Source organism: Bos mutus, chromosome 28 (assembly GCF_027580195.1).
Source record: "Bos mutus isolate GX-2022 chromosome 28, NWIPB_WYAK_1.1, whole genome shotgun sequence".
In the NCBI taxonomy this organism is placed as follows: Eukaryota; Metazoa; Chordata; class Mammalia; order Artiodactyla; family Bovidae; genus Bos; species Bos mutus.
Window position 1 is genome coordinate 15,360,022 of NC_091644.1, and position 15,468 is coordinate 15,375,489.

Consider the following 15,468-nt stretch of genomic DNA (forward strand, 5'->3'; position numbering starts at 1 on the left):
ACAACAGACAATGCAAATATACAAAGGATTATAAGAGACTATTACAAACAACTATATGGCAATAAAATAGATAACTTGGAAGAAATGGATAGATTCTTAAAAAAGTTCCATCTCCCAAGGCTGAACCAGGAAGAAACAGAAATTATGAACAACTAAATTACAAGCATTGAAATTGAAGCTGCAATCAAAAATCTCCCCAAAAATGAAAGCCCAGGACCAGATGGCTTCACAGGAGAATTCTATCAATAATTTAGAGATGAGCTAATGCCTATCCTTCTAAAACTCTTTCAAAAAATTGCAGAGGAACATTCCCAAACTCATTCTATGAGGCCACCATCACCCTGATATTGAAACCAGACAAACACTACAAAAAATAAGAAAACTACAGGCCAATATCACTGATTAACATAGAAGCAAAAATCCTCAACAAAATTTTAGCAAACAATTCAGTTCCTTTCAGTTCAGTCACTCAGTCATGTCCGACACTTTGTGACCCCATGGACTACAGCACACCAGGCTTCCCTGTCCATCACCAGCTACTGGAGCTTGCTCAAACTCATGCCCATTGAGTCAGTGATACCATCCAATCATCTCATCCCCTGCCATCCCCTTCCCCTCTGCCTTCAATCTTTCCCAACATCAGGGGATTTTCAAATGAGTCAGTTCTTCACATCAGGTGGCCAAAGTATTGGAGTTTTAGCTTCAGCATCAGTCCTTCCAATGAATATTCAGGACAGATCTCCTTTAGGATGGACTGGTTTTGGAGACTCTTGGAGAAGTCCAACACCACACTTCAAAAGCATCAATTCTTTGGCACTCACCCTTCTTTAGTCCAATTCTCACATCTATACATGACTACTGGGAAAACCATAGCTTTGACTATATGGATCTTTGTTGGTAAAGTAATGTCTCTGCTTTTTAATATGTTGTCTAGGTTGATCATAGCTCTTTTTCTTCCCAAGGTGCAAGTGCCTTTTAACTTCACGGTTGCAATCACCACCTGCAGTGATTTTGGAGCCCCCAAAGCTAAAGTCTCTGTTTCCATTATTTCCCCATCTATTTGCCATGAAGTGATGTGACCAGATGCCATGATCTTAGTTTTCTGAGTGCTGAGTTTTGAGTTCAGTTCAGTCGCTCAGTTGTGTCCAACTCTTTTCAAACCCATGATCTGCAGCACACCAGGCCTCCCTGTCCATCACCAACTCCCAGAGTACACCCAAACCCATTTCCATTGAGTCGATGATGCCATCCACCATCTCATCCTCTGTCGTCCCCTTCTCCTCCTGCCCTCAATCTTTCCCATAATCAGGGTCTTTTCAAATGAGTCAGCTCTTCGCATCAGGTGGCCAAAGTATTGGAGTTTCAGCCTCAACATCAGTCCTTCCAATGAACACCCAGGACTGATCTCCTTTAGGATGGACTGGCTGGATCTCCTTGCAGTCCAAGGGACTCTCAAGAGTCTTCTCCAACACCACACTTCAAAAGCATCAATTCTTCGGCGCTCAGCTTTCTTCATAGTCCAGCTCTCACATCCATACATGACCACTGGAAAAACCATAGCCTTGACTAGACGGACTTTTGTTGGCAAAGTAATGTCTCTGCTTTTTAATATGCTGTCTAGGTCAGTCATAACTTTCCTTCCAAGGAGTAAGCGTCTTTTAATTTCACGGCTGCAGTCACCATCTGCAGTGATTTTGGAGCCAAAAAAAATAAAGTCAGTCACTGTTTCCACTGTTTCCCATCTATCTGCCATGAAGTGATGGGACCAGATGCCATGATCTTAGTTTTCTGAATGTTGAGCTCTAAGCCAACTTTTCACTCTCCTCTTTCACTTTCATCAAGAGGCTCTGTAGTTCTTCTTCACTTTCTGCCATAAGGGTGGTATCATCTGCATATCTGAGGTTATTGATATTTCTCCCAGCAATCTTGATTCCAGCCTGTGCTTCATCCAGCCCAGTGTTTCTCATGATGCACTCTGCATATAAGTTAAATAAGCAGGGTGACAATATACAGCCTTGATGTACTCCTTTCCTGATTTGGAACCACTCTGTTGTTCAATGTCCAGTTCTAACTGTTGCTTCCTGACCTGCATACAGATTTCTCAGGAGGCAGGTCAGGTGGTCTGGTATTCCTATCTCTTTCAGAATTTTCCACAGTTTGTGGTGATCCACACAGTCAAAGGCTTTGGCATAGTCAATAAAGCAGAAGTAGATGTTTTCCTCGAACTCTCTTGCTTTTTTGATGATCCAGCAGATGTTGGCAATTTGATCTCTGGTTCCTGTGCCTTTTCTAAAACCAGCTTGAACATCTGGAAGTTCACGGTTCACGTACTATTGAAGCCTGACTTGGAGAATTTTGAGCATTACTTTACTAGCATGTGAGATGAGTGCCATTGTGTGGCAGTTTGGACATTCCTTGGCATTGCCCATCTTTGGGATTGGAATAAAGACTGACCTTTACCAGTCCTGTGGCCACTCCTGAATTTTTCAGATTTGCTGGCATATTGAGTGCAGCAGTTTCACAGCATAATCCTTTAGGATTTGAAATAGCTCAACTGGAATTCTATCACCTTCACTAGCTTTACTTGTAGTGATGCTCCCTAAGGTCCACTTGACTTTGCATTCCAGGATGTCTGGCTCTAGGTGAGTGATCACACCATCGTGGTTATCTGGGTCATTAAGATCTTTTTTGTATGGTTCTTCTGTGTATTCTTGCCTCCTTTTCTTAATACCATCTGCTTCTGTTAGGTCCATACCATTTCTGTCCTTTATCGAGCCCATCTTTGCATGAAATGTTCCCGTGGTATCTCTAATTTTCTTGAAGAGATCTCTATTCTTCCCCATTCTATTGTTTTCCTCTATTTCTTGACGTTGATCTCTGAGGAAGGCACTCTTATCTTTCCTTGCTATTGTTTTGAACTCTGCTTTCAAATGGGTATATCTTTCCCTTTCTCCTTTGCCTTTAGCTTCTCTTAAACAGAATTCAACAAAACTGAATTAGTTTACTGCCTTGAGAGAGTTCCCAGCCCACTAAGTTGAGGAGATAGAGCTGAGAATCAAGGAAGACCAGAGCAGGCAGACATCAGAGGCCAGATATCCTAGAAGAAAAAGCTTTACAGAGAATCCCAGAAATGTGCAGAGGGTTTGCTTTTGAACATTCACCAGACCAGAGCCCAAGAAAGAATGATCTAAAAGTATTACAGGGAAAAAGATTATACAATAGTTAGGCACACAGACCTCTGGAAATGGTATTTATTTCCATCATCTAGAGCAAAAAAACTCATAATTAACAGGGCACTGCACCAAGTATAGATAAATCTTGCTTCAGTCATAGGGATTATTTAGCCTTAGAACAGGGTTTCTTAAACCCTGGCTGTACTGATGTTTACCACTGGATAATCCTTTGTTGTGTGGTTCTGTCCCATGTATTGCAGGATGTTTAGCAACATTACTGTCCTGTACCTACTAGTAGCAATCCTTAGTCATCACAATAAGAAACTGCAAGTGTCCTAATACAGAAGTACTCCGAGACCCAGTAGGAGGTGATGGATGTTGAGGCAAAGAACATATTTAAAGAAATAATGGCTGAAAACATTTCAAACGTAATAAAAACCATAAATCCACAGCTCTAAGAAGTTAATCCCCAAGCACAATAAACATGAAAAGAAAACTAAAACTAAAAACTGAAGCACAATAATCAACTGATCAAAATCAGCAATAAACAGGAAATCTCTAAGAGGAGACAGAATCAGGGGTGTGTGGCATGTGACATCCAGAGAATCAAATTTTAGAATATCAGATTTCTCATCTAAATAGCGCAAGTGACAAGACAGTACAGCACCATTTTCAGAGTACTAAAAGACAAAAACCTGTCAAACTAGAATTACATACCTGGCAAAAGTTTCTTTTAAAATGAAGGTGAAATAAAGACTTTTCAAGCATAAAAAAACAGAACGAATCCATCATCAACAGACCAAAACACATGTAATGCTAAAAAATGGTTTTCAGTCAGAAGGAAAATCATACCAGGTGGAAATCTGATTCTAAACAAAAGAAATGAAGAGCTCTAGAAATGGTAATTAAACGAACATATATACATTTATTATTTAAATCACTTTAAAAGATATTTGATGATTTCAACAAATATGTTATAGTGTTTATCACATGTAAAACTATAATATGGCTGTGTATGGTAAGCGAATAATGTATTAATAAAGCTGTTTTCAAAAATAAACACAAAATTAGAAAATAAAATGTGTTACAGTAATAGCATGAAGACTAGGAAGGATGAAACTGAAGTGTACTACTGCAAGGTTCTTATACCATGTGTGATGCCATACAGCATTATCTGAAGGCAGATTACAATGTTTTAAATATATATAACATCTGAATCAATTGCCAAAATAACAACAACAGAAAGTTAGAGATATTAAGCCAACAATGGAGATAAAAATACTAGATTAACCCAAAAAACAGGAGAAAAGAGAAAACAGACATTAAAGAACAGATGGGACAAATATCAAGATGAAAAACTCAAATCTAACCATATAATAATTATATTAAATGGGAATGGTATAAGCATTCCAATCAAAAAGTAGACCTTGTTAGGATGGACAAAAAATAAGACTCAGTAGCATGTTGCCTATAAGAGATCCCCTTTAAAGAGACAAATAAGTTACAAGTAAAAGAGTGGGAAAAGATATACCATAATATCAACAGTCAAAAGAAAGTTATATTCGTTATACTAATATTAGACAGAGTAGAACTGAGGACAAAGTATATTATGAGAGATAAATATTTCAAAATGATAAATGAGTCAAATAATCAACCACATCCATTTATGCCCCTAATAAAAGAGTTTCAAAATATATGAAGAAAAATCAGAATTGCAAGGAGGAATACAAAAACACATAATGGTAGTAGGAGGAAGATCCTTGGAAAATCTCTATATTTAGAAAAAAAACAACACATTTCTAAATAATCCATGAGTCATATACAAAAGCCAAAGAGAAAGTAGAAAGTATTACAAACTAAATGAAAATGAAAACATATCAAGATTTGTGAGAGACAGTCAAATGAATGCTTTGAGAGAATTTTACAGCACTAAATGTCTATAGTAGAAGAGAAAAGTCTCCAATAAATTATTCTTCCAAAGCTGGAAGCGGGGTGGAACAGAATGAAGGAAGAGGAGTAAATGAGTGGCAAATGAAATTCAAAGTAAACAGAAAAAAAGAAAGTAATAGTAAAGAACAGAAATAAAAACCAACCTGACCTTACACTTCCCATAAGAAATGTTAAGGGACAATGAAGAAATGTCCACAAGGCACTTTGTTTCATGAAATATTACACCAAACAAGGTGTCATTCACATATAAAAACAACATGAAAATAAGCTCAAGAAGAGAGTTCTTAGTCTTTCATTGGTTGGGAAATGTTTAATGAATGCAGCCAATTGAGGGACAGTCAAAGTAAACAATAAAGGAATGAGGTAAATGGAGTAAAGAAATGGATGGTAATCACTTAGATCATTTAAACACAGAATAAGTCTGTAACAATTATGGTTATAGAACAAAATGTAAATTTTTAAATATTTAAAATATAAAAATAATTATAAAAAACCAAGAAGGAAGATGAAATAAAGCACTAATTTGCTGACTTTTCACAGCACATTAATATTGCTTAAAAAGAAAACACATGGTTTACAAAATTAATGGCTCCAATCTCATCTTTTTCATAAACCTTTCCTAAATATCACAGTCTTAGAGGGCGACTGTAACAATATTTCTTTCAATAAACAGACATGTCAATCTGATTCTAAGGTAAAGAGCAACTAAGGTTTATGTTTTAAAAAATCAATTAGCTACTAATATAACCAAGAATTCCTAAATATCTACTAAGAATTTGGTTTAAACATGGAAAATTTGAGTTTATATACCATAAGTGGGACAGTTTACACTAAAAGAGAATACTGGTGTATGCATATTCTATACTTCAATTTTTTATAAGACAAGTTTTTGCTTTCAATTATAGATTCAATGCATTATGTGACAGAGAAAATGAGGAAAAGTTTTAAATTTTCTTAATGCTTCTGACCATTAATAATTCATGGAAAAGTGAGGAAAAAGTCAAGTATGTAGATTTAGATTATTTTGTATAATGCAGACAGACATTTTACTTATGGAAATATGCTGGATATACTGAACCGCTTCTTTAGATCAAGAACCTTTTGTATTTAAAAGAGCTCCCACAATTTCAACTTGTTGAACCTCCAAAGTTTACGATGATGATGTGAGATGACTACAAACCCCTTTAGAACCTGAAAGTGTTAGAAAGCCCATTTGATTTCTTGAAATAAGTACAGATATATCTATCAACTCAATCTAAATTTGCAGTTTTCTAAGACTAGACCGGATACTCTGAACACAAAGGAAATTAAATATTTAAAAGAACAGCTGAAAGTCTGTAGAAATAACATTACATTTCTGAAGAAATATCACAGATTTTAATGAATAATAATTATCTTCTTAGTTGTTAAGCAGGATAAATATTTGTTGAATGTTCACCAAGAATATATAGCATTCTAAGTATCCAGTATGAATCTACTATTTCCAGAACTATTTAAATAGCCAACTCTGAACAAACAATAGATTTACCTGGCAGTGTGAAAGAGCATTCTTTCACGAAATTGCTGACACAGAAACTAAGAGATAACAGCTACAAACAGATCAATCAACTGCAATCTGTTTTGATACTTGTTTCTGGCTGAATACACCACACAAGTCTCAAAAGTAATTCAATTGTATTATTTAGACCAAAACTGATCGCTCTACACTTTATAAAAAACTGTACTCGAATAACTAGTTAACACTACTAAAAAAATTCCATCTACCCAAAGTTGGCTAGATGTATTACAGTGTATAATTGCTAGAATTATTTGTTGGTTGCAAATAGGTCTATACTGCTACAAAAATTTCATTCATACAAAATTGGCTAGATGTGTTATATGGGCATAATCATTAAAATTATGAGTTGTTTCCAAGTTAGCTCATAACTTGAGGTCCAATTAATATATTGACATACCAAGAATTATAACTGTCAGGGTAAAAATATTTTGTATCATTATATATTGCCAAATTTTAGTCAGTAAATATAGCATAAATAACAACAAATTTTAAACCATGTGCTCTTTGACTTTCAAATACAAGATGGTTTAAGATAATGCATAGACCCCCTTACAGCTATACTACAAACACTTGCTACCAAGACATTAATGAAAAAATGAGACAATTTTGAGAAATAAAACAGAAGATAACACAGAAAATTTTTTAAATTTTGAGATGGTTTTCTTACATAATAGCAGAATACATAATGTGACTTTCCTCTATATAATCCTCTCAATGTAAGCATTTACTTGACAGCTATAAAAGGGACAGGATTTGCTATACAGAAGAATCAATACCAACCTTGTAAAGCCTACAGCAGAGCACATAAACATGCTGTAGGAGACATTAACACTAGACTGAAAGAAATAATTATATTTTCAATAAACATGTTCTTATTGGATAATCAATTTTTTACACATCTTACCAGCTGTTTCACAGCTCAGGTAGTAAATGGCAGCAGCTGTTATATCAAAACCATATATGCATATGAAGTACTTATAATTTTCAGAGGTATCTACTTATTTTTCATCAGTCACATTTAACTCCTATTAAATAAAAACAAGATTTTCACAGGGTGATTAATTCAGGAGAATTTTTATTACAGTCTTATTTTAGAAATGAATTCTTAACCAATTATTTTTATGTCAGAAGACTTAATAATTGAAATTACATGCTGCCCTTATTCTGATATTTAACAGATTTGTCATGATCAATGTCTCTGAAATATTAAATTAAAAGGTGTCATGGTAATTACTATGGAATAAATACTAATTAAGATTTTTTAGGCAAATAAGCTCTAACTGTTTGCAGTGAACAATTATATTACTAACATTTTCCCACACAACGCATGCATCATTCATATGCAGCCTATAAATACAACTGGCTAATTTCCAGAATTACTTCCTTAACATTTAATACAGAATTTGACACTTGGTTAAAAACATCTATATGTAATGTATCCAAAAGGAGGTACACTTAAAGGTAAATAATTCAGATTATGTTACCACAGAATGATCATATTTCTGTTCTTAATTTTTAATAGTGAGCCCAAAATATGCTTTGAAATGGGTATATAATTTGCAGGATGAGACAATTATTTTTAAATGTACATCAACAAACAACTATAATTTATAGTAAAAATATGTACCAGAAATTTGAATTAGTCAAATACTTACTGCTATATAATAAACTCTTGCTTTGTCTACCAACATCCAGTTTTTCTCCATATCAAGATGTTTTTCCTTTTTGTAACAGTTGGCAGCAGCAAGATTAGCTACAAGTGATCTAAAACAACAAAATGTAAGTAGGCTTTTACTTACAGTCTTATTACTTATTTACTTAATTATAATAGTTAATTATAGAGTTAACTATTTTTGAAACTTTTGTTTTCATTTTAATTCTTTTTTAATTTGTTTAACACCAAAAACATTTTGTATTGAAGTATAGCCAATTAACAACGTTGGGACAGTTAGAGGTGAACAGAGAAGGGACTCTGCCACACATACACATGTATCCACTCTCCTCCAAAACCCCCTCCCATCCAGCCTGACACGTAACACTGAGCAGAGTTTCATGTGCTATACAATAGGTTTGTGTAATTATCCATTTTAAATATAGCAGTATATACACGACCTTTCCAAAGTCCTTAACTATTCCTGGACTATCCCATGGAACCCCCACTCCACCCCACAACCATGAGTTCATTTTGTAAGTCTGTGAGTCTTTTTTTGTTTTGTAAGTAAGTTCACTTGTATCATTTCTTTTTAGATTGCACATGTAAGGGATGTCATGTGATATATGTCCTTCTCTGTCTGAAATACTTCACTATGACTTTCATTTTAATTCTTAATTCTTCAAACTGCTGTATATTGATTTTACTAATGTTAATTTTGTTTTAAAAATTTTGTAAGACATCTTGGTTACCTTGATAAAAACACAGACATTAATCTAAATATCTGGTATTTCGAGAAACTAGCATTTAAGCTTCCTTTTGATACTAAAATGATAAAATTATCTACCCTCTACATTTTAATAGTTCAAAACGCAGGTAAGAAATAGCTACTATATAGTGATACAGAAAAAATACATATGCAACGAAAACCTTCAGTTTTCAAGTATCAACAGAATATCCATTGATATTTAATGCTTTAAAAGCCAAGCATGAGATTAATTTTGTAAAACACACATATATATGTAGACCATATTTACTATGAGAAATTAATTTGCAATTCATTACATTTTATGCACTATAATAGATTTAAATTACTTTTTATAGTTTAAAACTCCCTGTGCTGGTCCAGTTTTGAAGCTGAAAAATCTAACCACAATACTACACTTAAAATTCTGCTGCCAAGTATCACATACAACTTTTTATTATTGTCCAACAATTAAACTTAACACAATAATTGTTTACATTATAGACAAAAATACTTTTCCTTTCCTACTGATCCAGAAATAAGAAAAAACAACTTGCCAATTTTTCCAACTTTTTTTGGTAACAGTTGTGATTAAAAAAACAAAAAGAAACCCACAAATATATCATCACTTAAGATTTTGATAACATGGTTAGATTCTCTTTTGAAAAAATCAATTATCTTCAAAAACATATTTCTACTCACCCATATGCCAACTGAGTGACTAACTGAAGGATACATTCTGTTTATGTTCAATTGGATTAATGAAAATAAGCATGACGTGCATCAATACATGCATATACAAAATAACTATATTATAAATTAAGAATAACCACTCAATCTATAAAATATATTTTAGAAATCATGACTCCTGCAAAATTTTGGCATAAAATGCTTACTAAATAAAAGCAAATACTTTTAGTATGAGCTACTAAACTCTATTCTGATAATAAAACTACTCTTCAATAGAAAACTAGTCCTCCAAAAGAAAATACACGTATTCTTACTATCCAAGTGTATCTGGTTCAGAGTTTGGAGAAAAAGAACCTGGGTAAGAAAAATACTGCCTTAATCTGAGTTTGGGATAGTAGAAGTAAGAGTTTCTAGCTCTATTTAAAAGTTTATCCAAATTTATTAAGTTCTACAACTTGGAAAATGAGTTAGATTGCAAAGGTTTCCCTCAGTTTCTGACTTCCAATATTACCTAAATAATACTGATAATGCAATTCATATGAGTATATAAATTAAGCTGCTGACATCTGGAAAACCTTGTATTATCACAAATACTCTTTAAAAACCCACCAGGCCTGCACTCCAGTTGCCCACAGTGGTAACTCACTCATTAACACCCTGTTGACTCTTCTCCCATCTGGTGAGCTTTCTTTGCCCCCTCATCTGTGCTCCCTTGTACCCTTTCCCAAATACTCTACCTGCACCAAAAGCCTTGTCTCAGGGTCTAATCTATTAGGGTCTGTTCCCAAAACTTCTCAAACTGAGGTACAGATGTAGCTATCTCTTTCCCCTTGGATGATATTATCATCCATGAGCATGAAATCTAGAATTCTGGTGGCATAAAAAAAAAAATAACAACATATAAAAACAATTTAGCAATTTTACTGTAGCTTGAGTGGTAAAACAGGCAAAAGCTGATCCATTTCTCACTAACAGGAACTCTCTGCACCTGCCTACTAAAGGTAATTTTAGAAAAACTGAAAAGAGGAAAGGTCTAATTAAGTATATCTCAATATCTCAACAATTGATGGTTTTATTTATTACAAATACTATTTTTTGTTGGTAGGAGAACTTTAATACTTTTCTGTAACTTTATTTTTAAAAATGGCTTTGGTACCATAACTATTTCTGAAAGTTTTATTTTAGCTATTTCATGACTACTGTGTAGAATATTGTCAAGTTTTTAATACATGTTTGTGAAGTCAAAAGTGTGCAAAAATAAATGAGGTAAAAAGAGGGAATGGAGCAAGGGGAGGAGAGATAAGGTAGGAAATAAGGAAAAGAAGACAAGAGGCAAGAAAGAAGAAAAAGGGAGACAAGAAATGGGGGAGGACATACTGCATTTCTAGCTATAAGGTATGTGAAGTATCGAGTGAATTGTTATTTTAAAAGAGATCACCTTTGTGGATTCTAACAATAACAAAAAAAATCATTTTTTTCTTTTCCAATGGAGGAAAAAAGCTTGTGCTGATAAGCAACATGGTAATGTTGATGTTAGCAAAGCATGAAGGTACAGAAGATACACCCCGATATAACTGCAAAAGGCACGGAAAGAAGCAATGCCTGGCAGGCTCTGACAGACAGCATTCAAGTTCATAGAAAGAAAAATCTTCTGATAAGCAAAGCTGTTTAGAAATGTAATGGCTTGTTTTTTGAGTAGTACACTACCCATGACTGAAGTTGTTCAGTATGGACAGATAACTATTTGCCAGAACTGCCTTAGATGATGTAATCCATAAGAGACTGCATATAATGTAATATTTTATACATGATAAAATACATAAAAATATTTTTATATATATTAAAATATATATATAAATATTTATTTTAACATTTCAATCTCAGGATATGTTGAAAAGGACATTCTTCTTAATGTCAGGTTGGCAAGAACCTAGCTATAAAACATTGAATAAAACGTGCTTCATTCTTAACTCTAATTCTCTGGTGGCTCAGCTGGTAAAGAATCTGACTACAATGCAGGAGACCTGGTTAAATTCCTGGGTCAGGTAGATTCCCCAGAGAAAGGAATGGCAACCCACTCTAGTATAATTGCCTGGAGAATTCCATGGACAGAGGCGCCTGGTGGGCTATAGTCCATGGGGTCTCAAAGAGTCGGACACAACTGAGCAACTAACACACACACACATAAAAAGCACAGGCAAGAACACATGATCTCCAAATTTCCATTTCATTATATTTCATGGAGACAATAGCAGGTTCAAGAAAGGAAAAAAAAAAAAAACTTAAGGAAAAGTGATATAAGGAAGAAGGGTTTATTAAGTATTAAAACCATTATAAACACGAAGTCTAAATTCCAAACTCAGATTTGAACTCAGATTTTACCGGCGGTTAAACAGTCAATTGGTACAGAGCTCGCCTTCAGAGAACACTGACCTGTTGCCACCGGTGATGCATGCAGCACAAGTTCCTGTTGGCTGCTCATTCTGTTCATAGTAATGAGCATCCACGTGGGCTTCAGCAGCTTTTTTCTTCAGGATCTCCCCAAATTTATCTATCCCAATGCATCCAAAAAATGTTGCTGCTTTGTGTGGCTGCTGAATCATCCACTGAAAAATGGAAACATAAATAATTTTAATGGGTCAGAAAAATGGAACACATAGTTCAGTATTCTGCCATGGGTGGTGGCATAAAATGGTTTCTTTGTGAGCAGCTGTTGCTGTTATGAACAGAATTCTATTCTTGTATCACCACTTATGATAACAAATTTGATATAACTAGAGAAAATCTTAATATACTTCTTTCAAGGAAAGAAACAGAGCAGAGCAATTGATTAAGAACTCAGAATCAAAGTCATATAGAATGTTAGGTTACTAATTAGTCTTAATACAGAAAAATAATACCAAGTCCAATATAAGTAGTGAAGCATTGTCATTAAAGTCCAGAATCTATAATGAATACCATGTGGGTTCAAATCTTGCCTTTGCCACTAATTAGCCCACCAGGCTCTGCCGTCCCTGGGATTCTCCAGGCAAGAACACTGGAGTGGGCTGTCATTTCCTTCTCCAATGCATGAAAGTGAAAAGTGAAAGTGAAGTCGCTCAGTCGTGTCTGACTCTTCCCGACCCCATGGGCTGAAGCCTACCAGGCTCCTCCTTCTATGGGATTTTCCAGGCAAAAGTACTGGAGTGGGTTGCCATTGCCTTCTCCAAATTAGCTGAATAAGTAATAGCATATCACTTAATATTTCTATGCTTCACTGTCCTCATCTATAAGTGGCAAATAATTATATCTCATAAGGTTGCTGGAGATTAAACTAAGTAATTTAATGTATATGTATTGTTGGACAAGGTACACAGCATACAGTATATGATGTATAGCTGTTGGTGTCTCTGTTATATATGTAATTCATATATGTGTGTGTATACATATATATATATACACAAATATAAATGCGAAACTATGTTCAGGTCTAGTAAGTTGCTTTAAAGACAACTTACTTATTCAGAACTAAAGAGTATTACAAATTCTAATTCATTAGTCTCATAAACTTTATTTGCTATAAATTAATGACAATGTCTTTTAAAATGAATACTTTCTCTTGACTTGTTATCTTTTCCAATTAGGCTACAACTCCTGAGGTGTTTAACACTTGTATTAGTTACAAGAGTCATTTTGTTACTGTAAACATTTATTTTGTTTCTACAACTTTTTAGCTAACTACTCAATACACAAAGTCAAGATGTCAAAATCATACCATATTCCCAAATATTTGGAGGAGAAAAAGAAATGCATGTATCAATATATTTAGTGTAAAACGGATGAGGAAAGTAAAAAAAGATAAAGAAGAGAAATCTGTAAGATAAAGATACACTAACTGTCTAATGATTTAGCAGTCTAATTCTACATATAGGGATTTATCCTGAAGATCAGTTCAGTTCAGTTCAGTCACTCAGTCGTGTCCGACTCTTTGCAACCCCATGAATTGCAGCACACCAGGCCTCCCTGTCCATCACCAACTCCTGGAGTTCACTCAGACTCATGTCCATCAAGTCGGTGATGCCATCCAGCCATCTCATCCTCTGTCGTCCCCTTCTCCTCCAGCCCACCATCCCTCCCAGCATCAGAGTCTTTTCCAATGAGTCAGCTCTTTGCATGAGGTGGCCAAAGTACTGGAGTTTCAGCTTTAGCATCATTCCTTCCAAAGAAATCCCAGGGCTGATCTCCTTCAGAATGGACTGGTTGGATCTCCTTGCAGTCCAAGGGACTCTCAAGAGTCTTCTCCAACACCACAGTTCAGAAGCATCAATTCTTCGGCGCTCAGCTTTCTTCACAGTCCAACTCTCACATCCATACATGACCACTGGAAAAACCATAGCCTTGACCAGACGGATCTTTGTTGGCAAAGTAATGTCTCTGCTTTTGAATGTGCTGTCTAGGTTGGTCATGACTTTCCTTCCAAGGAGTAAGCGTCTTTTAATTTCATGGCTGCAGTCACCATCTGCAGTGATTTTGGAGCCCCAAAAAATAAAGTCTGCCACTGTTTCCCCATCTATTTCCCATGAAGTGATGGGACAAGATGCCACGAGGATACATGTCCACAAATACAAAACAACATATGCCTAAGTATTCTTTGAGACATTATTTGTTATGAAAAATTACTGGGGAAAAAATGTCCCTCCACAGAAGGCTGGTTTAATAAAATATAATAAATTCAATCAATGGAATATAAAAATAAAAAAAAAAAAAAGACAAGCAAAAGTATTTGAAATACAACAAATATTTAAACGCAATGTGTAATCCTTACTGGACGCTGGATTGAAAATAAAATCAAACAGCTATAAAATTATTAGAATAATCACTGAAATTGGAATATGTATAATATATCAGAAAACAGTATTGTATAAATTCTAAATTTCTGAAGTAGAGAATAAATAATGGCTCAGAAAAAATATATATATTTATGTAAAAAAAGAGAAAGTGAAAGCTAAAATGCTAAAAGTTGTTATATCTATATAATAGGTACAAAGAAATTCCTTTTACTTCTCTTTATACTTTTTTGTAAAAAACCAAGACAGCATATTAAAAAACAGAGACATCACTTTGTTAACAAAGGTCCGAACTGTCAAAGCTATGGTTTTTTGAGGAGTCATGTGCGCGTGTGAGAGCTGGACTATGAAGAAGGCTGAGTGCCAAAGATTCGGTGCTTTCAAACTGTCCTGCTGGAAAAGACTCTTGAGAGGCCTGTGGACTGCAAGGAGATCAAACCAGTCAATCCTAAAGGAAATCAATGCTGAATATTCATTGGAAAGACTGATGCTGATGCTGAAGCTGAAAGTTGATACTTTGGCCACCTGATGTGAAGAGTTGACTTATTGGAAAAGACCCTGATGCTGGGAAAGACTGAAGGCAAAAGGAGAAGGGTGCAGCAGAGGATGAGATGGTTACATAGCATCACTGACTCAATGGACATGAATTTGAGAAAACTCTGGGAGACGGTGAAGAACAGGGGAGCCTGGGATGCAACAGTCCATGAGGTTGCAAAGAGCTGAATATGACTTAGTGACTGAACAACAAATATTTTTCTGTAAGTTAGAAAATTTTTGAACTTAAAGGAAGGGACAAAGATATTATGACTAAATCAGTCATTAAATTTAAAAATAATAATTTAAAATTAACTTATTCAAACTTTGATGATATCAAT

General features: G+C 34.8%; 1 protein-coding gene across 4 annotated transcripts in view; it reads right to left on the reverse strand.

Moving 5' to 3' along the window:
• The window catches only part of ADK (adenosine kinase), a 549,091-nt gene that overhangs the window by 268,126 nt on the left and 265,497 nt on the right, over nucleotides 1–15,468 (reverse strand). For all 4 annotated transcript variants that reach the window (XM_070364706.1, XM_070364703.1, XM_070364705.1 and 1 more), the window contains 2 exons: nucleotides 12,201–12,373; nucleotides 8,337–8,445 (listed from right to left, as the gene is read on the reverse strand). In XM_070364706.1, coding sequence (XP_070220807.1) covers nucleotides 8,337–8,445; nucleotides 12,201–12,373 — 282 coding nt within the window. The remainder of the gene's footprint in view (nucleotides 1–8,336; nucleotides 8,446–12,200; nucleotides 12,374–15,468) is intronic.